At 47.9% G+C, this 24,800-nt stretch overlaps 1 protein-coding gene across 2 annotated transcripts in view; it reads left to right on the top strand.

Annotated features, from left to right (window-relative positions):
- Positions 1 to 24,800, top strand: part of LOC139567081 (death-associated protein kinase 2-like) — a 44,028-nt gene that overhangs the window by 10,440 nt on the left and 8,788 nt on the right. Inside the window, exons 5-9 of one of the 2 annotated variants that reach the window (XM_071388560.1) lie at positions 14,265 to 14,394; positions 16,319 to 16,394; positions 17,022 to 17,174; positions 19,126 to 19,171; positions 22,742 to 23,568. In XM_071388560.1, coding sequence (XP_071244661.1) covers positions 14,265 to 14,394; positions 16,319 to 16,394; positions 17,022 to 17,174; positions 19,126 to 19,171; positions 22,742 to 23,434 — 1,098 coding nt within the window. In that variant the 3' untranslated portion in view covers positions 23,435 to 23,568. Of the gene's footprint in view, positions 1 to 14,264; positions 14,395 to 16,318; positions 16,395 to 17,021; positions 17,175 to 19,125; positions 19,172 to 22,741; positions 23,569 to 24,800 lie in introns of those variants that run through there. The other variant, XM_071388562.1, reaches the window with a different exon arrangement.

Here is a 24,800-nt window from a genome sequence, read left to right as displayed (position 1 = left end):
GAACGATAACTACCATAGTACCATCCTCACAACACGCTGGTCCTCCTCTCTAATGAACGATAACTACCATGGTGCCATCCTCACAACACACTGGTCCTCCTCTCTAATGAACGATAACTACCACGGTGCCATCCTCACAACACACTGGTCCTCCTCTCTAATGAACGATAACTACCACGGTGCCATCCTCACAACACGCTGGTCCTCCTCTCTAATGAACGATAACTACCATGGTGCCATCCTCACAACACGCTGGTCCTCCTCTCTAATGAACGATAACTACCATGGTGCCATCCTCACAACACACTGGTCCTCCTCTCTAATGAACGATAACTACCATGGTGCCATCCTCACAACACGCTGGTCCTCCTCTCTAATGAACGATAACTACCATGGTGCCATCCTCACAACACACTGGTCCTCCTCTCTAATGAACGATAACTACCATGGTGCCATCCTCACAACACACTGGTCCTCCTCTCTAATGAACGATAACTACCAAGGTGCCATCCTCACAACACGCTGGTCCTCCTCTCTAATGAACGATAACTACCAAGGTGCCATCCTCACAACACGCTGGTCCTCCTCTCTAATGAACGATAACTACCAAGGTGCCATCCTCACAACACCCTGGTCCTCCTCTCTAATGAACGATAACTACCAAGGTGCCATCCTCACAACACACTGGTCCTCCTCTCTAATGAACGATAACTACCAAGGTGCCATCCTCACAACACCCTGGTCCTCCTCTCTAATGAACGATAACTACCACGGTGCCATCCTCACAACACACTGGTCCTCCTCTCTAATGAACGATAACTACCATGGTGCCATCCTCACAACACGCTGGTCCTCCTCTCTAATGAACGATAACTACCATGGTGCCATCCTCACAACACCCTGGTCCTCCTCTCTAATGAACGATAACTACCACGGTGCCATCCTCACAACACGCTGGTCCTCCTCTCTAATGAACGATAACTACCATGGTGCCATCCTCACAACACACTGGTCCTCCTCTCTAATGAACGATAACTACCATGGTGCCATCCTCACAACACACTGGTCCTCCTCTCTAATGAACGATAACTACCATGGTGCCATCCTCACAACACACTGGTCCTCCTCTCTAATGAACGATAACTACCAAGGTGCCATCCTCACAACACGCTGGTCCTCCTCTCTAATGAACGATAACTACCACGGTGCCATCCTCACAACACACTGGTCCTCCTCTCTAATGAACGATAACTACCATGGTGCCATCCTCACAACACCCTGGTCCTCCTCTCTAATGAACGATAACTACCACGGTGCCATCCTCACAACACGCTGGTCCTCCTCTCTAATGAACGATAACTACCATGGTGCCATCCTCACAACACACTGGTCCTCCTCTCTAATGAACGATAACTACCATGGTGCCATCCTCACAACACACTGGTCCTCCTCTCTAATGAACGATAACTACCATGGTGCCATCCTCACAACACACTGGTCCTCCTCTCTAATGAACGATAACTACCAAGGTGCCATCCTCACAACACCCTGGTCCTCCTCTCTAATGAACGATAACTACCAAGGTGCCATCCTCACAACACACTGGTCCTCCTCTCTAATGAACGATAACTACCAAGGTGCCATCCTCACAACACCCTGGTCCTCCTCTCTAATGAACGATAACTACCACGGTGCCATCCTCACAACACACTGGTCCTCCTCTCTAATGAACGATAACTACCATGGTGCCATCCTCACAACACGCTGGTCCTCCTCTCTAATGAACGATAACTACCATGGTGCCATCCTCACAACACCCTGGTCCTCCTCTCTAATGAACGATAACTACCACGGTGCCATCCTCACAACACGCTGGTCCTCCTCTCTAATGAACGATAACTACCATGGTGCCATCCTCACAACACACTGGTCCTCCTCTCTAATGAACGATAACTACCATGGTGCCATCCTCACAACACACTGGTCCTCCTCTCTAATGAACGATAACTACCATGGTGCCATCCTCACAACACACTGGTCCTCCTCTCTAATGAACGATAACTACCAAGGTGCCATCCTCACAACACGCTGGTCCTCCTCTCTAATGAACGATAACTACCACGGTGCCATCCTCACAACACACTGGTCCTCCTCTCTAATGAACGATAACTACCATGGTGCCATCCTCACAACACCCTGGTCCTCCTCTCTAATGAACGATAACTACCATGGTGCCATCCTCACAACACGCTGGTCCTCCTCTCTAATGAACGCTGGTCCTCCTCTCTAATGAACGATAACTACCATGGTGCCATCCTCACAACACACTGGTCCTCCTCTCTAATGAACGATAACTACCATGGTGCCATCCTCACAACACGCTGGTCCTCCTCTCTAATGAACGATAACTACCATGGTGCCATCCTCACAACACGCTGGTCCTCCTCTCTAATGAACGCTGGTCCTCCTCTCTAATGAACGATAACTACCATGGTGCCATCCTCACAACACACTGGTCCTCCTCTCTAATGAACGATAACTACCATGGTGCCATCCTCACAACACACTGGTCCTCCTCTCTAATGAACGATAACTACCATGGTGCCATCCTCACAACACGCTGGTCCTCCTCTCTAATGAACGATAACTACCATGGTGCCATCCTCACAACACACTGGTCCTCCTCTCTAATGGACGATAACTACCATGGTGCCATCCTCACAACACCCTGGTCCTCCTCTCTAATGAACGATAACTACCATGGTGCCATCCTCACAACACGCTGGTCCTCCTCTCTAATGAACGATAACTACCATGGTGCCATCCTCACAACACCCTGGTCCTCCTCTCTAATGAACGATAACTACCATGGTGCCATCCTCACAACACACTGGTCCTCCTCTCTAATGAACGATAACTACCATGGTGCCATCCTCACAACACACTGGTCCTCCTCTCTAATGAACGATAACTACCATGGTGCCATCCTCACAACACACTGGTCCTCCTCTCTAATGAACGATAACTACCATGGTGCCATCCTCACAACACGCTGGTCCTCCTCTCTAATGAACGATAACTACCATGGTGCCATCCTCACAACACGCTGGTCCTCCTCTCTAATGAACGATAACTACCATGGTGCCATCCTCCCAACACGCTGGTCCTCCTCTCTAATGAACGATAACTACCATGGTGCCATCCTCACAACACACTGGTCCTCCTCTCTAATGAACGATAACTACCATGGTGCCATCCTCACAACACGCTGGTCCTCCTCTCTAATGAACGATAACTACCATGGTGCCATCCTCACAACACGCTGGTCCTCCTCTCTAATGAACGATAACTACCATGGTGCCATCCTCACAACACGCTGGTCCTCCTCTCTAATGAACGATAACTACCATGGTGCCATCCTCACAACACACTGGTCCTCCTCTCTAATGAACGATAACTACCATGGTGCCATCCTCACAACACCCTGGTCCTCCTCTCTAATGAACGATAACTACCATGGTGCCATCCTCACAACACGCTGGTCCTCCTCTCTAATGAACGATAACTACCATGGTGCCATCCTCACAACACCCTGGTCCTCCTCTCTAATGAACGATAACTACCATGGTGCCATCCTCACAACACGCTGGTCCTCCTCTCTAATGAACGATAACTACCATGGTGCCATCCTCACAACACACTGGTCCTCCTCTCTAATGAACGATAACTACCATGGTGCCATCCTCCCAACACACTGGTCCTCCTCTCTAATGAACGATAACTACCATGGTGCCATCCTCACAACACACTGGTCCTCCTCTCTAATGAACGATAACTACCATGGTACCATCCTCACAACACGCTGGTCCTCCTCTCTAATGAACGATAACTACCATGGTGCCATCCTCACAACACACTGGTCCTCCTCTCTAATGAACGATAACTACCATGGTGCCATCCTCACAACACGCTGGTCCTCCTCTCTAATGAACGATAACTACCATGGTGCCATCCTCACAACACGCTGGTCCTCCTCTCTAAGTTGTATAGTACAGGACTACAATAGGAGGAAGTTGTATAGTACAGGACTACAATAGGAGGAAGTTGTATTGTACAGGACTACAATAGGAGGAAGTTGTATAGTACAGGACTACAATAGGAGGAAGTTGTATTGTACAGGACTACAATAGGAGGAAGTTGTAAAGTACAGGACTACAATAGAAGGAAGTTGTATAGTACAGGACTACAATAGGAGGAAGTTGTATAGTACAGGACTACAATAGGAGGAAGTTGTATAGAACAGGACTACAATAGGAGGAAGTTGTATAGAACAGGACTACAATAGGAGGAAGTTGTATAGTACAGGACTACAATAGGAGGAAGTTGTATAGTACAGGACTACAATAGGAGGAAGTTGTATAGTACAGGACTACAATAGGGGGAAGTTGTATAGAACAGGACTACAATAGGAGGAAGTTGTATAGTACAGGACTACAATAGGAGGAAGTTGTATAGAACAGGACTACAATAGGAGGAAGTTGTATAGTACAGGACTACAATAGGAGGAATTTGCAGAATAGAACACTCTATTGCCACGGCCTGCACAGATCAGAGACATATAGAACGATCTATAGACTGCTGTACAAAGATGATAGATATATAGCAAGATGTTTAGACTGCTGTACAAAGATGAGATATAAACTCAGCAAAAAAAGAAACGTCCTCTCACTGTCAACTGCGTTTATTTTCAGCAAACTTAACACGTGTACATTTTTGTATGAACATAACAAGATTCAACAACTGAGACATAAACTGAACAAGTTCCACAGACATGTGACTATGTAACGAGTGTCTATGTCGTCCTCCTCATCGGACGAGGAGAGGCGAGAATGATCGCACCAATATGCAGCGTAGGTTGAATCCATAATGATTTATTTAAAGACGAACACGAAGCACACTCGAACAACTACAAAATAACAAACGACGTAAACAGACCTGAAAATGAGAACTTACAGACAACGAAGAACGCACGAACAGGAACAAACGAAACAGTCCCGTGTGGTACAAACACTGACACAGCAACAATCACCCACAAACAAAGTGAGAACAGCCTACCTTAATATGGTTCTCAATCAGAGGAAACATAAAACACCTGCCCCTGATTGAGAACCATATTTATATGATTGAAACCTAAACATAGAAACAAATAACATAGACTGCCCACCCAGCTCACGTCCTGACCATACTAAACAAAGACAAAATAAAGGAAATAAGGTCAGGAACGTGACAGACTAACAGAAATGGAATAATGTGTCCCTGAACAAAGGGGGGGGGGGGGGTAAAGATCAAAAGTAACAGTCAGTATCTGGTGTGGCCACCAGCTGCATTAAGTACTGCAGTGCATCTCCTCATGGACCGCACCAGATTTGCCCGTTCTTGCTGTGAGATGTTACCCCACTCTTCCATCAAGGCACCTGCAAGTTCCCGGCCATTTCTGGGGGGAATGGCCCTAGCCCTCACCCTCCGATCCAACAGGTCCCAGACGGGCTCAATGGGATTGAGATCCGGCCTCTTCGCTGGCCATGGCAGATCACTGACATTCCTGTCCTGCAGGAAATCATGCACAGAACGAGCAGTATGGCTGGTGGCATTGTCATGCTGGAGGGTCATGTCAGGATGAGCCTGCAGGAAGGGTACCACATGAGGGAGGAGGATGTCTTCCCTGTAACGCACAGCGTTGAGATTGCCTGCAATGACAACAAGCTCAGTCCGATGATGCTGTGACACACCGCCCCAGACCATGACGGACGTCTCACAGTACAGACATTGCAATTTATTGCCCTGGCCATATCTGCAGTCCCCATGCCTCCTTGCAGCATTCCTTAGGCACGTTCACACAGATGAGCAGGGACCCTGGGCATCTTTCTTTTGGTGTTTTTCAGAGTCAGTAGAAAGGCCTCTTTAGTGTTCTAAGTTTTCATAACTGTGACCTTAATTGCCTACCGTCTGTAAGCTGTTAGTGTCTTAACGACCGTTCCACAGGTGCATGTTCATTAATTGTTTATGATTCATTGAACAAGCATGGGAAACAGTGTTTAAACCCTTTACAATGAAGATCTGTGAAGTTATTTGGATTTTTACGAATTATCTTTGAAAGACAGAGTCCTGAAAAAGGGACATTTCTTTTTTTGCTGAGTTTATATAGAAAGATGTATAGACTGCTGTACAAAGATGATACATATAGAAAGATGTTTAGACTCTTGTACAAAGATGATAGATATATAGAAAGATGTATAGACTGCTGTACAAAGATGAGATATATATAGAAAGATGTTTAGACTGCTGTACAAAGATGAGATACATATAGAAAGATGTTTAGACTCTTGTACAAAGATGATAGATATATAGAAAGATGTATAGACTGCTGTACAAAGATGATAGATATATAGAAAGATGTATAGACTGCTGTACAAAGATGATAGATATATAGAAAGATGTATAGACTGCTGTACAAAAATGATAGATACAGTAATCCCTCGTTTATCGCGGGGGTTACGTTCCGAAAATGACCCGCGATAAGTGAAATCCGCGAAATAGAAAACTTTTTTTTTTTTTACAATTAGCAACTATTACATGTATACAAATACAGTGACTCACGTGTAGGCCGTTTCGTCGACATTATGGGTTTAGGAGATGTTCGAAATTACAAGATAATTTGGCCAACTTAATGTAAATTTGCCAAGCTGTTTTATGTACGTACACATAACTGCACGAGACGACAAAATGATAGCACAATTCGTAGCATGTTTTGATACAAGAAGCGGGAGTGAGTTTTTAGCGAATCAGAATGCAGAGCACAATGCACCAAAAAAAAAAAAAAAATGCATTATGAAAATCCGCGAAATAGCGAATCCGCGATAAGTGAACCGCGAAGTGGCGAGGGATCACTGTATATAGAAATATGTTTAGACTCTTGTACAAAGATGATATATATATAGAAAGATGTATAGACTGCTGTACAAAGATGATATATATATAGAAAGATGTTTAGACTGCTGTACAAAGTGAAGCTGAAATATACAACTGTTTAGAGAAGTAGTCAAATTGGTAACACTTTAGACTGCAGGTACTGTATAATGCATTATGGTCTTGACATGAGCTTGTTTAAATGAGGGCTGGACTGCTGAAATCTGTACTGCTGAGAGCTTCATACTGTAAATCCCATTAATAAGAGACACGCTTGGGGGGTGCAGCTCACAGCACTTTACCTCAGATAGAGAGGGGGGGGAGAGGGGGGGAGGGAGAGAGAGAGAAAGTGCTGTGTCAGGTATGGGAAAAGCGTTCAATAAGGGTGCAGTCCTTCCCGGCGTTGACAGAGAAGCTAGCTGTGGTCTCACCACAGGAAGACTGGGGGAGGGGGAGACGGGAGGGACGGGGAAGGGAGGGAGAGACGGGAGAGGGAGGAGGAGACGATAGAGACAGGGGAGAGGGAGGAGGAGACGAAAGAGACGGGAGAGGGAGGAGGAGACGAAAGAGACAGGGGAGGGAGAGACGAAACTGACAGGAGAGGGAGGGGGAGACGAAGGAGACAGCGGAGAGGGAGGAGGAGACGAAGGAGACAGGGGAGAGGGAGGAGGAGACGAAAGAGACAGGAGAGAGGGAGAGACGAAAGAGACAGGAGAGAGGGAGGAGGAGACGAAAGAGACAGGAGAGGGAGGAGGAGACGAAAGAGACAGGGGAGAGGGAGAGACGAAAGAGACAGGAGAGGGAGGGGGAGACGAAAGAGACAGGAGAGGGAGGGGGAGACGAAAGAGACAGGAGAGAGGGAGGGGGAGACGAAAGAGACAGGAGAGAGGGAGGGGGAGACGAAAGAGACAGGAGAGAGGGAGGGGGAGACGAAAGAGACAGAGAAGAGGGAGGGGGAGACGAAAGAGACAGGAGAGAGGGAGGAGGAGACGAAGGAGACAGAGGAGAGGGAGGGGGAGACGAAAGAGACAGGGGAGAGGGAGAGACGAAAGACACAGGAGAGAGGGAGGAGGAGACGAAAGAGACAGGAGAGGGAGGAGGAGACGAAAGAGACAGGGGAGAGGGAGAGACGAAAGAGACAGGAGAGGGAGGGGGAGACGAAAGAGACAGGAGAGAGGGAGGGGGAGACGAAAGAGACAGGAGATAGGGAGGGGGAGACGAAAGAGACAGGGAAGAGGGAGGGGGAGACGAAAGAGACAGGAGAGAGGGAGGAGGAGACGAAGGAGACAGGGGAGGGAGAGACGAAACTGACAGGAGAGGGAGGGGGAGACGAAGGAGACAGCGGAGAGGGAGGAGGAGACGAAGGAGACAGGGGAGAGGGAGGAGGAGACGAAAGAGACAGGAGAGAGGGAGAGACAGGAGAGAGGGAGGAGGAGACGAAAGAGACAGGAGAGGGAGGAGGAGACGAAAGAGACAGGGGAGAGGGAGAGACGAAAGAGACAGGAGAGGGAGGGGGAGACGAAAGAGACAGGAGAGGGAGGAGGAGACGAAAGAGACAGGAGAGAGGGAGGGGGAGACGAAAGAGACAGGAGAGAGGGAGGGGGAGACGAAAGAGACAGGAGAGAGAGAGGGGGAGACGAAAGAGACAGGGGAGAGGGAGAGACGAAAGACACAGGAGAGGGAGGGGGAGACGAAGGAGACAGCGGAGAGGGAGGAGGAGACGAAGGAGACAGGGGAGAGGGAGGAGGAGACGAAAGAGACAGGAGAGAGGGAGAGACAGGAGAGAGGGAGGAGGAGACGAAAGAGACAGGAGAGGGAGGAGGAGACGAAAGAGACAGGGGAGAGGGAGAGACGAAAGAGACAGGAGAGGGAGGGGGAGACGAAAGAGACAGGAGAGGGAGGGGGAGACGAAAGAGACAGGAGAGAGGGAGGGGGAGACGAAAGAGACAGGAGAGAGGGAGGGGGAGACGAAAGAGACAGGAGAGAGAGAGGGGGAGACGAAAGAGACAGGGAAGAGGGAGGGGGAGACGAAAGAGACAGGAGAGAGGGAGGAGGAGACGAAGGAGACAGAGGAGAGGGAGGGGGAGACGAAAGAGACAGGGGAGAGGGAGAGACGAAAGACACAGGAGAGAGGGAGGAGGAGACGAAAGAGACAGGAGAGGGAGGAGGAGACGAAAGAGACAGGGGAGAGGGAGAGACGAAAGAGACAGGAGAGGGAGGGGGAGACGAAAGAGACAGGAGAGAGGGAGGGGGAGACGAAAGAGACAGGAGATAGGGAGGGGGAGACGAAAGAGACAGGGAAGAGGGAGGGGGAGACGAAAGAGACAGGAGAGAGGGAGGAGGAGACGAAGGAGACAGGGGAGGGAGAGACGAAACTGACAGGAGAGGGAGGGGGAGACGAAGGAGACAGGAGAGAGGGAGAGACAGGAGAGAGGGAGGAGGAGACGAAAGAGACAGGAGAGGGAGGAGGAGACGAAAGAGACAGGGGAGAGGGAGAGACGAAAGAGACAGGAGAGGGAGGGGGAGACGAAAGAGACAGGAGAGGGAGGGGGAGACGAAAGAGACAGGAGAGAGGGAGGGGGAGACGAAAGAGACAGGAGAGAGGGAGGGGGAGACGAAAGAGACAGGAGAGAGAGAGGGGGAGACGAAAGAGACAGGGAAGAGGGAGGGGGAGACGAAAGAGACAGGAGAGAGGGAGGAGGAGACGAAGGAGACAGAGGAGAGGGAGGGGGAGACGAAAGAGACAGGGGAGAGGGAGAGACGAAAGACACAGGAGAGAGGGAGGAGGAGACGAAAGAGACAAGAGAGGGAGGAGGAGACGAAAGAGACAGGGGAGAGGGAGAGACGAAAGAGACAGGAGAGGGAGGGGGAGACGAAAGAGACAGGAGAGAGGGAGGGGGAGACGAAAGAGACAGGAGATAGGGAGGGGGAGACGAAAGAGACAGGGAAGAGGGAGGGGGAGACAAAAGAGACAGGAGAGAGGGAGGAGGAGACGAAGGAGACAGAGGAGAGGGAGGGGGAGACGAAAGAGACAGGGGAGAGGGAGAGACGAAAGACACAGGAGAGAGGGAGGAGGAGACGAAAGAGACAAGAGAGGGAGGAGGAGACGAAAGAGACAGGGGAGAGGGAGAGACGAAAGAGACAGGAGAGGGAGGGGGAGACGAAAGAGACAGGAGAGAGGGAGGGGGAGACGAAAGAGACAGGAGATAGGGAGGGGGAGACGAAAGAGACAGGGAAGAGGGAGGGGGAGACAAAAGAGACAGGAGAGAGGGAGGAGGAGACGAAGGAGACAGAGGAGAGGGAGGGGGAGACGAAAGAGACAGGGGAGAGGGAGTGGGAGACGAAAGAGACAGGGGAGAGGGAGGGGAGACGAAGGAGACAGGGGAGAGGGAGGGGGAGACGAAGGAGACAGGGGAGAGGGAGGGGGAGACGAAAGAGACAGGAGAGAAGGAGAGACGAAAGAGACAGGGGAGAGGGAGAGACGAAAGAGACAGGAGAGGGAGGAGGAGATGAAAGAGACAGGGGAGAGGGAGGAGACGAAAGAGACAGGGGAGAGGGAGAGACAAAAGAGACAGGAGAGGGAGGAGGAGATGAAAGAGACAGGGGAGAGGGAGGGGGAGACGAAAGAGACAGGGGAGAGGGAGGATACGATAGAGACAGGGGAGAGGGAGGAGGAGATGAAAGAGACAGGGGAGAGGGAGGAGGAGACGAAAGAGACAGGGGAGAGGGAGGAGACGATAGAGACAGGGGAGGGAGGAGGAGACGAAAGAGACAGGGGAGAGGGAGAGACGAAAGAGACAGGAGAGGGAGGAGGAGAAGAAAGAGACAGGGGAGAGGGAGGAGACGAAAGAGACAGGGGAGAGGGAGGAGACGATAGAGACATGGGAGAGGGAGGAGACGATAGAGACATGGGAGAGGGAGGAGACGAAAGAGACATGGGAGAAGGAGGAAACGATAGAGACAGGAGAGGGAGGAGGAGACGAAAGAGACAGGGGAGAGGGAGAGACGAAAGAGACAGGAGAGGGAGGAGGAGATGAAAGAGACAGGTGAGAGGGAGGAGACGAAAGAGACATGGGAGAAGGAGGAAACGATAGAGACAGGAGAGGGAGGAGGAGACGAAAGAGACAGGGGAGAGGGAGAGACGAAAGAGACAGGAGAGGAAGGAGGAGATGAAAGAGACAGGGGAGAGGGAGGAGACGAAAGAGACAGGGGAGAGGGAGGAGACGATAGAGACATGGGAGAGGGAGGAGACGATAGAGACAGGAGAGGGAGGAGGAGACGAAAGAGACAGGGGAGAGGGAGAGACGATAGAGACAGGGGAGAGGGAGAGATCAAAGAGACAGGGTAGAGGGAGGGGGAGACGAAAGAGACATGAGAGAGGGAGGGGGAGACGAAAGAGACAGGGAAGAGGGAGGGGGAGACGAAAGAGACAGGAGAGAGGGAGGAGGAGACGAAGGAGACAGAAGAGAGGGAGGGGGAGACGAAAGAGACAGGGGAGAGGGAGTGGGAGACGAAAGAGACAGGGGAGAGGGAGGGGAGACGAAGGAGACAGGGGAGAGGGAGGGGGAGACGAAGGAGACAGGGGAGAGGGAGGGGGAGACGAAAGAGACAGGAGAGAGGGAGAGACGAAAGAGACAGGAGAGAGGGAGAGACGAAAGAGACAGGAGAGGGAGGAGGAGATGAAAGAGACAGGGGAGAGGGAGGAGACGAAAGAGACAGGGGAGAGGGAGAGATGAAAGAGACAGGGGAGAGGGAGGAGGAGATGAAAGAGACAGGGGAGAGGGAGGAGACGAAAGAGACATGGGAGAGGGAGGAGACGATAGAGACAGGAGAGGGAGGAGGAGACGAAAGAGACAGGGGAGAAGGAGAGACGAAAGAGACAGGAGAGGGAGGAGGAGATGAAAGAGACAGGGGAGAGGGAGGAGACGAAAGAGACAGGGGAGAGAGAGGAGACGATAGAGACAGGAGAGAGGGAGAGATGAAAGAGACAGGGGAGAGGGAGGAGACGAAAGAGACAGGGGAGAGGGAGGAGACGATAGAGACAGGGGAGAGGGAGAGATCAAAGAGACAGGGGAGAGGGAGGGGGAGACGAAGGAGACAGGGGAGAGGGAGGGGGAGACGAAAGAGACATGGGAGGGAGAGGGGGAGACGAAGGAGACGGGAGAGGGAGGAGACGAAAGAGACAGGGGAGAGGGAGGGGGAGACGAAAGAGACAGGGGAGAGGGATGGGGAGACGAAGGAGACAGGGGAGAGGGTGGGGGAGACGAAAGAGACACGGGAGGGAGAGGGGGAGACGAAGGAGACGGGAGAGGGAGGAGACAAAAGAGACAGGGGAGAGGAAGGGGGAGACGAAAGAGACAGGGGAGAGGGAGGGAGAGACGAAAGAGACGGGAGAGGGAGAAGACGAAAGAGACAGGTGAGAGGGGGGAGACGAAAGAGACATGGGAGAGGGAGGGGGAGACGAAAGAGACAGGGGAGAGGGAGGGGGAGACGAAAGAGACGGGGAGAGGGAGGAGACGAAAGAGACAGGGGAGAGGGAGGAGACGAAAGAGACAGGGGAGAGGGAGGGGGAGACGAAGGAGACAGGGGAGAGGGAGGGGGAGACGAAAGAGACAGGGGAGAGGGAGGGGGAGACGAAGGAGACAGGGGAGAGGGAGGGGGAGACGAAGGAGACAGGGGAGAGGGAGGGGGAGACGAAAGAGACAGGGGAGAGGGAGGGGGAGACGAAGGAGACAGGGGAGAGGGAGGGGGAGACGAAAGAGACAGGGGAGGGAGAGACGAAAGAGAGGAGAGGGAGAGACGAAAGAGACGGGAGAGGGAGGAGGAGACGAAAGAGACAGGGGAGGGAGGGACGAAAGAGACGGGGGAGGGAGAGGGAGAGCAGACGGGTGACATTTGGGATGCAGACTGAACAGACTGAGGTAAATATGAAGTCCAGGGGCACATAGGAAGTCTCCTTTACACCACAGCTGGCTGGCAATGTCAAAGTCAGGAACACAGTACGGTGACGGTGATAGAAGGTCGGAGGGCAACATGTTTGACCTTCTGGGTTTGTTTAAACGGTGTCACCCAGATGCAGGAAACAGCAGGAGAGGAGTAGCCCTGCAGAAGATGACAGGACGTCCAGTTAATAAGGCTGGACTCTTTCAACACCTGCTTAAGCCCTCTGACAGTGAACTTCTTACATCCACGTTGGGTTTGACAGGGTTCATCTGACGTTGGGTTTACAGGGTTTATCTGACGTTGGGTTTATTTGACGTTGGGTTGACAGGGTTTATCTGACGTTGGGTTGACAGGGTTTATCTGACGTTGGGTTGACAGGGTTTATCTGACGTTGGGTTAACAGGGTTTATCTGACGTTGGGTTCATCTGACGGTGGGTTTGACAGGGTTTATCTGACATTGGGTTTGACAGGGTTTATATGACGTTTGGTTTGGCAGGGTTATCTGACGTTGGGTTTGACAGGGTTTATCTGACGTTGGGTTGACAGGGTTTATCTGACGTTGGGTTGACAGGGTTTATCTGACGTTGGGTTGACAGAGTTTATATGACGTTGGGTTTAACAGGGTTTATCTGACGTTGGGTTTGACAGGGTTTATCTGACGTTGGGTTGACAGGGTTTATCTGACGTTGGGTTTGACAGGGTTTATCTGATGTTGGGTTGACAGGGTTTATCTGACGTTGGGTTGACAGGGTTTATCTGACGTTGGGTTGACAGGGTTTATCTGACGTTGGGTTGACAGGGTTCATCTGACGTTGGGTTGACAGGGTTTATCTGACGTTGGGTTTGACAGGGTTTATCTGACGTTGGGTTTTAACAGGGTTTATCTGACGTTGGGTTGACAGTGTTTATCTGACGTTGGGTTGACAGGGTTTATCTGACGTTGGGTTTGACAGGGTTTATCTGACGTTGGGTTGACAGGGTTTATCTGACGTTGGGTTTATCTGACGTTGGGTTGACAGGGTTTATCTGACGTTGGGTTTGACAGGGTTTATATGACGTTGGGTTGACAGGGTTCATCTGACGTTGGGTTGACAGGGTTTATCTGACGTTGGGTTGACAGGGTTCATTTGACGTTGGGTTTGACAGGGTTCATCTGACGTTGGGTTGACAGGGTTTATCTGACGTTGGGGTTGACAGGGTTTATCTAACGTTTGGTTTGATAGGGGTTGATCATTATTTTCTGATCATTTTGAACCTAAGGAGACAGGACTGCAACAGGGCCAGTAAACTCATGCACACTAATGATCAGAAACGCTCTCTCAGTAAATCAGTTCACTCTCTTTCTGTTTTTCAGCCTGAAAACATCATGCTGTTGGACAAGAACGTGCCCTTGCCAAGGATCAAACTAATCGATTTCGGACTCGCTCACAAAATCGAAGCGGGGGCAGAGTTTAAAAACATTTTTGGGACTCCTGAATTTGTGGGTAAGATTTCAGTCTTGAGACTGGCTCACATAAACATGCCATAACTAGACTACTACACATGAATATGAATAACTACATTATCAATGTCAAATCAAATCAAATGTTATTTGTCACATACACCGAATACAACAGGTGTAGTAGACCTTACAGTGAAATGCTGAATACAACAGGTGTAGTAGACTTTACAGTGAAATGCTGAATACAGCAGGTTTAGACCTTACAGTGAAATGCTGAATACAACAGGTGTAGTAGACCTTACAGTGAAATGCTGAATACAACAGGTGTAGTAGACCTCACAGTGAAATGCTGAATACAACAGGTGTAGTAGATCTTACAGTGAAATGCTGAATACAACAGGTGTAGTAGACCTTACAGTGAAATGCTGAATACAACAGGTGTAGTAGACCTTACAGTGAAATGCTGAATACAACAGGTGTAGTAGACCTTACAGGGAAATGCTGAATACAACAGGTGTAGTAGACCTCACAGTGAAATGCTGAATACAACAGGTGTAGTAGACCTTACAGGGAAATGCTGAATACAACAGGTGTAGTAGACTTTACAGTGAAATGCTGAATACAACAGGTGTAGTAGACCTCACAGTGAAATGCTGAATACAACAGGTGTAGTAGACCTTACAGGGAAATGCTGAATACAACAGGTGTAGTAGACCTTACAGTGAAATGCCGAATACAACAGGTGTAGTAGACCTTACAGGGAAATGCTGAATACAACAGGTGTAGTAGACCTAACAGTGAAATGCTGAATACAACAGGTGTAGTAGACCTCACAGTGAAATGCTGAATACAACAGGTGTAGTAGACCTCACAGTGAAATGCTGAATACAACAGGTGTAGTAGACTTTACAGTGAAATGCTGAATACAACAGGTGTAGTAGACTTTACAGTGAAATGCTGAATACAACAGGTGTAGTAGACCTTACAGGGAAATGCTGAATACAACAGGTGTAGTAGACTTTACAGTGAAATGCTGAATACAACAGGTGTAGTAGACCTCACAGTGAAATGCTGAATACAACAGGTGTAGTAGACCTTACAGGGAAATGCTGAATACAACAGGTGTAGTAGACCTTACAGTGAAATGCCGAATACAACAGGTGTAGTAGACCTTACAGGGAAATGCTGAATACAACAGGTGTAGTAGACCTAACAGTGAAATGCTGAATACAACAGGTGTAGTAGACCTCACAGTGAAATGCTGAATACAACAGGTGTAGTAGACCTCACAGTGAAATGCTGAATACAACAGGTGTAGTAGACCTTACAGTGAAATGCTGAATACAACAGGTGTAGTAGACTTTACAGTGAAATGCTGAATACAACAGGTGTAGTAGACCTCACAGTGAAACGCTGAATACAACAGGTGTAGTAGACCTCACAGTGAAATGCTGAATACAACAGGTGTAGTAGACCTCACAGTGAAATGTTTACTTACAAGCCCTTAACCAACAAGAAATAGTTCAAGAAATAGAGTAGAGAAGATATTTACTAAATAAACTAAAGTGAAAAATACAATAAAATAAGAAAAGTAACACAATAAAATAACAATATTGAGGCTATATACCGACGTGAGTGATACGGGGCGGTAATAGTTTAGGCAGGTTACCTTCACAGGGACTATGGTGGTCTGCTTGACCCATGTACAGTACCGGTCTAAAGTTTTACAACACCTACTCATTCAAGGGTTTTCCTTTATTTGTATAATTTTCTACATTGTAGAATAATAGTGAAGACATCAAAACTATGAATTAACACATGTGAAATCATTTAGTAACCAAAAAAGTGTTTGAAAGAAAAAATCCAAATATTTTTTCCTATTTTAGATTCTTCAAAGTAGCTACCCTTTGCCTTGATTACAGCTTTGTAGACTCTTGGCATTCTCTCAACCAGCTCGTCTGTTTCAGCCCCAGAGATAGTGAACTACGAACCACTGGGACTGGAGGCTGATATGTGGAGTATAGGAGTCATCACCTACATCCTGTGAGTTTAGGTTCATCACGACATTAAACATGAACCACCCTGTACATGAATCCTTCTTAGGGAGTTAAACACGACATTAAGCATGTTTTAACATCACGGTACACAACATTAAACATGTTTTAACATCACGGTACACAACAGACATAAATGAAACATACATGTAACTGTAAGGGGTGCGTAACTGGTGGCAGGGAAGTCAGACGCAGGAGAGCAGAACTTGGTAAATAGCCGGAGCAGTTTAATAGTAAAACCAACGGCATATGAAAATACAAAAAATATGGGCACAATAACCCGACGCGCACCAGTCAAACATAATGTGCACAAGCACTTACAATACACAATACCACACAAAGACATGGGGGGGAACAGAGGGTTAAATACACAACACATAATGAGGGAAATGAAAACCAGGTGTGTGGGGAAAACAAGACAAAACAAATGGAAAATGAACAATGGATCGGCGATGGCTAGAAGACCGGCGACGTCGACCGCCGAACACCGCCCGAACAAGGAGTGGCATCGACATCGGCAGAAGTCGTGACAGTAACAGGGGATGGTGTAGGTGAATACATACAATGTTCCTAACGCTCCTCCTGTTCTGGCCTTGTTGTTGTTGTTGTGTTCCAGGCTGAGTGGAGCGTCTCCCTTCCTGGGAGAGACTAAACAGGACACGCTGGCCAACATCTCAGCCATGAACTACGAGTTTGACGAGGAGTTCTTCTGCAGAACCAGTGAACTGGCCAAAAGCTTCATACGGCAGCTACTGGAGAGGGACAAGATGTGAGTTGGAGGGGTCAGAGGTCAGAGTTGATGTGGAGAGCGATAACCGGTTAGGGGTTAGGAGTGAGTTTGACGAGGAGTTCTTCTGCAGAACCAGTGAACTGGCTAATATGACAACTACTGGAGAGAGACAAGATGTAAGGAGGGGTTAGGGGTCGGGGGTTAGGGGTCAGGGTCAGCTGGCTAATAACTTCATATGACAACTACTGGAGAGACACAAGATGTCAGGAGGCAGTGGGGAGGTGGAGAGGATGAGGAGTCAGAGGAGAGGGGTCAGGGCTGAGGTGGAGAGGATAGGAGTCAGAGGAGAGGGGTCAGGGCTGAGGTGGAGAGGATGAGGAGTCAGAGGAGAGGGGTCAGGGCTGAGGTGGAGAGGATGAGGAGTCAGAGGAGAGGGGTCAGGGCTGAGGTGGAGAGGATAGGAGTCAGAGGAGAGGGGTCAGGGGTGAGGTGGAGAGGGTGAGGAGGAGAGTGGTCCGGGTTGAGGAGAGGGGTCAGAGGTGAGGGGTCAGGGGTGAGGAAGAGAGTGGTCAGAGGTGAGGGGTCCGGGTTGAGGTGAGGAGGAGAGGAGTCAGAGGTGAGGGGTCAAGGGTGAGGGGTCCGGGTTGAGGTGAGGAGGAGAGGGGTGAGGTGGAGAGGGTGAGGAAGAGAGTGGTCAGAGGTGAGGAGTCAGAGATGAGGGGTCCGGGTTGAGGTGAGGAGGAGAGGGGTCAGAGGTGATGGGTCCGGGGTCAGAGATGAGGGGTCAGAGGTGAGGCGTCAGGGGTGAGGTGGAGCTGGACAAGAAGTGAGGTTTGGGTTTTGAACCTGTGCCAAAATACTGTTAGACCAATAAGCTAAAGTCTAGACAATATCTATATATCTATATCTATATATCTATATAATATCTAACACTAGTCTTCCTGGCTCAGGGAAGACAAATGATGTATTGTGTTCTGTCTGGTCCTGTTCTGTCTGGTCCCCCTTGTGAGGACATAAAGTGCATTTGGAAAGTATTCAGACCCTTTAACTTTTTCCACATTTTGTTACGTTACAGTCTTATTCTAAAATGGATTAAATTCATGTTTTTCCTCCTCCATTGACACACAATACCCCATAATGACATCACAATACCCCATAATGACATCACAATACCCCATAATGACATCACAATACCCCATAAAGACTCTCAGACCATGAGAAACAAGATTGAACTCTGAATGCTAAGCATCACGTCTGGAGGAAACCTGGCACATTCCCTACGGTGAAGCATGGTGGTGGCAGCATCATGCTGTGGGGATGTTTTTCAGCGGCAGGGACTGGGAGACTAGTCAGGATTGAGGGAAAGATGAACAGAGCAAAGTACAGAGCGATCCTTGATGAAAAACTGCTCCAGAGCACTCAGGACCTCAAACTGTGGTGAAGGATCCCCTTCCAACAGGACAATGACCCTAAGCACACAGCCAAGACAACGCAGGAGTGGCTTCAGGACAAGTCTCTGAATGTCCTTGACTGGCCCAGACTTGAACCCCATGGAACATCTCTGGAGAGACCTGAAAATAGCTGTGCAGCGATGCTCCCCATCCAACCTGACAGAGCTTGAGAGGATCTTCAGAGAATAATGGGAGAAACTCCCCAAATACAAATACAGGTGTGCCAAGCTTATAGCATCATACCCAAGAAGACTCGACGTTGTAATCACTGCCAAAGCTGCTTCAACAATGTACTGAGTAAAGGGTCTGAATACTTATGTAAAATGAGATATTTCAGCCTTAAATTTTTTATAACTTTGCAAAAAATGTCTAAAAGCCTTTTTTTTCATTATGGGGTATTGTGTGTAGATTGATGAGGGGGGGGGGGGGGGGGGACGATTTAATTCATGTTAGAATAAGGCTTTAACATAACAAAATGTGGAAAAGGTCAAGAGGTCTGAATACTTTCCTATTGCAGTGTAAACATGTTTGTCTTCCAGGAAGAGATTAACTATTCAAGACGCCCTCAACCATCCCTGGATCAAGGTATATCATTGTCATATGAAAACAGCGTACTATCACGATTGACAGGTTGATGTCAAGACATGCATGTCGTTTTCTATTGTGACATAACTTGTCTCGAGGCTTCTTCCTGTATTTTATAGTTTGCATAACCGCCTCCTAATTAGACTGTGACGTGTACTGTTCAGGCAGAAAAGGGATTTGTTCCTTGTTTGTACGGTTTTTACACACTTGTTTTCTGACCATGTGATGCATGTTAAGCTGTTATGGACTGCACCTCCCACTCAGACATTGTAAACGATATAGTGGCCTGAACTGCACCTCCCACTCAGACAATGTAAAATATATAGTGGCCTGGACTGCACCTTCCACTCAGACATTGTAAACGATATAGTGGCCTGGACTGCACCTTCCATCCAGACAATGTAAAATATATAATGGCCTGGACTGCACCTCCCACTCAGACAATGTAAAATATATAGTGGCCTGGACTGGACCTTCCACTCAGACAATGTAAAATATATAATGGCCTGGACTGGACCTTCCACTCAGACAATGTAAAATATATAGTGGCCTGGACTGGACCTTCACTCAGACAATGTAAAATATATAGTGGCCTGGACTGCACCTTCACTCAGACAATGTAAAATATATAATGGCCTGGACTGCACCTTCCACTCAGACAATGTAAAATATATAATGGCCTGGACTGCACCTTCCACTCAGACAATGTAAAATATATAATGGCCTGGACTGCACCTTCCACTAAGACAATGTAAAATATATAATGGCCTGGACTGGACCTTCACTCAGACAATGTAAAATATATAATGGCCTGGACTGCACCTTCCACTAAGACAATGTAAAATATATAATGGCCTGGACTGGACCTTCACTCAGACAATGTAAAATATATAGTGGCCTGGACTGGACCTTCACTCAGACAATGTAAAATATATAATGGCCTGGACTGCACCTTCCACTAAGACAATGTAAAATATATAGTGGCCTGGACTGCACCTTCCACTCAGACAATGTAAAATATATAGTGGCCTGGACTGCACCTCCCACTCAGACAATGTAAACTATATAATGGCCTGGACTGCACCTTCCACTCAGACATTGTAAACTATATAATGGCCTGGACTGCACCTTCCACTCAGACAATGTAAACTATATAGTGGCCTGGACTGGACCTTCACTCAGACAATGTAAAATATATAATGGCCTGGACTGCACCTTCACTCAGACAATGTAAAATATATAGTGGCCTGGACTGCACCTTCACTCAGACAATGTAAACTATATAGTGGCCTGGACTGCACCTTCCACTCAGACAATGTAAAATATATAGTGGCCTGGACTGCACCTTCACTCAGACAATGTAAAATATATAGTGGCCTGGACTGCACCTTCACTCAGACAATGTAAACTATATAATGGCCTGGACTGCACCTTCCACTCAGACAATGTAAAATATATAATGGCCTGGACTGGACCTCCACTCAGACAATGTAAAATATATAATGGCCTGGACTGGACCTCCACTCAGACAATGTAAAATATATAATGGCCTGGACTGGACCTCCACTCAGACAATGTAAAATATATAATGGCCTGGACTGGACCTCCACTCAGACAATGTAAAATATATAATGGCCTGGACTGCACCTCCCACTCAGACATTGTAAACGATATAGTGGCCTGGACTGCACCTTCCACTCAGACAATGTAAACTATATAGTGGCCTGGACTGGACCTTCCACTCAGACAATGTAAAATATATAGTGGCCTGGACTGCACCTTCCACTAAGACAATGTAAAATATATAGTGGCCTGGACTGCACCTTCCACTCAGACAATGTAAAATATATAATGGCCTGGACTGCACCTCCCACTCAGACAATGTAAACTATATAATGGCCTGGACTGCACCTCCCACTCAGACAATGTAAAATATATAGTGGCCTGGACTGCACCTCCCACTCAGACAATGTAAAATATATAGTGGCCTGGCTAGTCAGATAGAGGGAGCTCGAGTCTGTTAGTTTGAATCAGACAAGTTTTTCCTGATAATGTTTGTCCTGCCATGTTTGTGACTCTTAACTTAAATGTGCAACCAGTTGACAAAGGAGCTTGACGTTTGGTGATGGAAAGAATCGAAAGAAGATGAATAACTAACCATGTCACCTGGAGTGTTGCCTGTTGGGTAATATATAACTAACCATGTCACCTGGAGTGTTGTCTGTTGGGTAATATATAACTAACCATGTCACCTGGAGTGTTGTCTGTTGGGTAATATATAACTAACCATGTCACCTGGAGTGTTGTCTGTTGGGTAATATATAACTAACCATGTCACCTGGAGGGTTGTCTGTTGGGTAATATATAACTAACCATGTCACCTGGAGTGTTGTCTGTTGGGTAATATATAACTAACCATGTCACCTGGAGTGTTGTCTGTTGGGTAATATATAACTAACCATGTCACCTGGAGTGTTGCCTGTTGGGTAATATATAACTAACCATGTCACCTGGAGTGTTGTCTGTTGGGTAATATATAACTAACCATGTCACCTGGAGTGTTGCCTGTTGGGTAATATATAACTAACCATGTCACCTGGAGTGTTGTCTGTTGGGTAATATATAACTAACCATGTCACCTGGAGTGTTGTCTGTTGGGTAATATATAACTAACCATGTCACCTGGAGTGTTGTCTGTTGGGTAATATATAACTAACCATGTCACCTGGAGTGTTGTCTGTTGGGTAATATATAACTAACCATGTCACCTGGAGTGTTGTCTGTTGGGTAATGTATAACTAACCATGTCACCTGGAGTGTTGTCTGTTGGGTAATATATAACTAACCATGTCACCTGGAGTGTTGTCTGTTGGGTAATATATAACTAACCATGTCACCTGGAGTGTTGTCTGTTGGGTAATATATAACTAACCATGTCACCTGGAGTGTTGTCTGTTGGGTAATATATAACTAACCATGTCACCTGGAGTGTTGTCTGTTGGGTAATATATAACTAACCATGTCACCTGGAGTGTTGTCTGTTGGGTAATATATAACTAACCATGTCACCTGGAGTGTTGTCTGCTGGGTAATATATAACTAACCATGTCACCTGGAGTGTTGTCTGTTGGGTAATACATAACTAACCATGTCACCTGGAGTGTTGTCTGTTGGGTAATATATAACTAACCATGTCACCTGGAGTGTTGTCTGCTGGGTAATATATAACTAACCATGTCACCTGGAGTGTTGTCTGCTGGGTAATATATAACTAACCATGTGACCTGGAGTGTTGTCTGCTGGGTAATATATAACTAACCATGTCACCTGGAGTGTTGTCTGCTGGGTAATATATAACTAACCATGTCACCTGGAGTGTTGTCTGTTGGGTAATATATAACTAACCATGTCACCTGGAGGGTTGCCTGTGGTTTGGTAATGGAGGCATCTCACCACTGGCTTATATTGCATTGCTGTACAGAACATCATCAATGCATGGCATGCAGTGCCAGTAAGTGACTTCCAGCTCAGTAACCCTCCGTCTATCGTCCTCATCTCTTGTGTCTGAAGTCTAATGAGTACAAGGAGGAGACCCCCAGCACCAAGACGCCGGACCAAACCAAGACCCCCAAGAAGCGCGAGCGCCGCCAGCTGAAGACCAAACGTCTCAAGGAGTACACCATGAAGTCTCACTCCTCCATGCCTCCCAACAACACCTATGTCAACTTCGAACGCTTCGCCCAGGTAGTGGAGGACATCAGCCAGATGGAGGGCTCCTTCTCTAGGCTAGCCTCGGCCCACGACTCCCTGCAGGAGGACCTGGACGCCTTGGTCTCCGTCTACAACCACAAGGAGTCCTGGTACAAGGAGGAGAGCGAGGGGGTCCGTCACCAGCTGTCTCAGATCCGCTATGAGTTCCGTAAAGTGGAGGCGATGAAGAGAAGCCTGCAGGATGAGATGAAGGTGGTGGATGTTAGCGTCAGTGACGTCAGCGCCCGCTACCAGGAGAGGAAGAGACGCTTTGACGCCCTGAGACAGGAGATGAGCGACGACCTGAAGTGGGTTCAGGACGTGGTGGGGTCGTTAGGGGTCACGGACGGGGTCGGTGGGGTCGGAGGAGGGGGGTACCTCAACTGTAACTTCTCCACTGTGTTTAATAATGACGTGAATGAGGCACTGAAGGAAATGCTTAACAGAAGCTGTGGAGGAGATCTGCTGTCTGGGATCAGCCTGAACCTCACTGAGTCTGGACTGAAGAGATAGTATAGATCTGCTGTCTGGGATTAGCCTACAGTAGAGTACAGTATCAACCTGGGCCTGACTGAGTCTGGACAGTAGAGATAACAGCAGTTACAGTAGAGTACCAACCTGGACCTGACTGAGTCTGGACAGTAGAGATAACAGCAGTTACAGTAGAGTATCATTCTGGACCTGACTGAGTCTGGACAGCAGAGATAACAGCAGTTACAGTAGAGTATCAACCTGGACCTGACTGAGTCTGGACAGCAGAGATAACAGCAGTTACAGTAGAGTACCAACCTGGACCTGACTGAGTCTGGACAGCAGAGATAACAGCAGTTACAGTAGAGTATCAACCTGGACCTGACTGAGTCTGGACAGTAGAGATAACAGCAGTTACAGTAGAGTATCAACCTGGACCTGACTGAGTCTGGACAGCAGAGATAACAGCAGTTACAGTAGCCCAGAGTCAGTAACAGAAACAGGAAGTAGAGGACACGAAGTCATCTCTGTGGAATATTATATCTCTAGTTTGTTCTCCTTGTGATACGTTAGTAGTATTGTTGTGATTAGCTCAAATAAAAAGTCAAAGTATTTACAATGCTTCTTTTTGTGTTTTACAAAGAATGATGTAAGAGGCTTGATAGGTTTTGAGGTTTTATATTTAAAGTCTGCAACTTTTAAGAGGCTTGTTTGTTTTTCATAGTTCAAAGCCAACTGTTGATAATGTTGATAGAGGATTGATAATGAGTAGATATCATTACTGACATTAGTCCTACCTTCTCAGATTAGATTGAAGTATGTTGATAGAGGATTGATAATGAGTAGATATCATTACTGACATTAGTCCTACCTTCTCAGATTGAAGTATGTTGATAGAGGGTTGATAATGAGTAGATATCATTACTGACATTAGTCCTACCTTCTCAGATTGAAGTATGTTGATAGTGTTATTGTTGTGTATTGTAGATGCTTGTACCTTCCTGATCTAAACCCACTGAACCTGATAAAGATCTTATCGATTGAAATGTCCTAGTTTGGTGTGTGTGTGTGTGTGTGGGAGTGTGTGTGTGTGTGTGTGTGTGGGGGGGTGTGGGTGTGTGTGTGTGTGTGTGTGTGTGTGTGTGTGTGTGTGTGTGTGTGTGTGTGTGTGTGTGTGTGTGTGTGTGTGTGTGTGTGTGTGTGTGTGTGTGTGTGTGTGTGTACTGTCTCAGCCAAACACTACAATACACTGGTCCTTTTAGTCCTAGTCTGGTTTTAGTCCTAGTCTGGTCCCTTTTAGTCCTAGTCTGGTCCCTTTTAGTCCTAGTCTGGTCCTTTTAGTCCTAGTCTGGTCCTTTAAGTCCTAGTCTGGTCCTTTTAGTCCTAGTCTGGTCCCTTTTAGTCCTAG

Source organism: Salvelinus alpinus, unplaced genomic scaffold (genome assembly GCF_045679555.1).
Source record: "Salvelinus alpinus unplaced genomic scaffold, SLU_Salpinus.1 scaffold_42, whole genome shotgun sequence".
NCBI classification, from domain to species: Eukaryota; Metazoa; Chordata; class Actinopteri; order Salmoniformes; family Salmonidae; genus Salvelinus; species Salvelinus alpinus.
The sequence above is the reverse complement of the archived record's forward strand: the minus strand, read 5'-3'. Positions and strand labels throughout refer to the sequence as shown.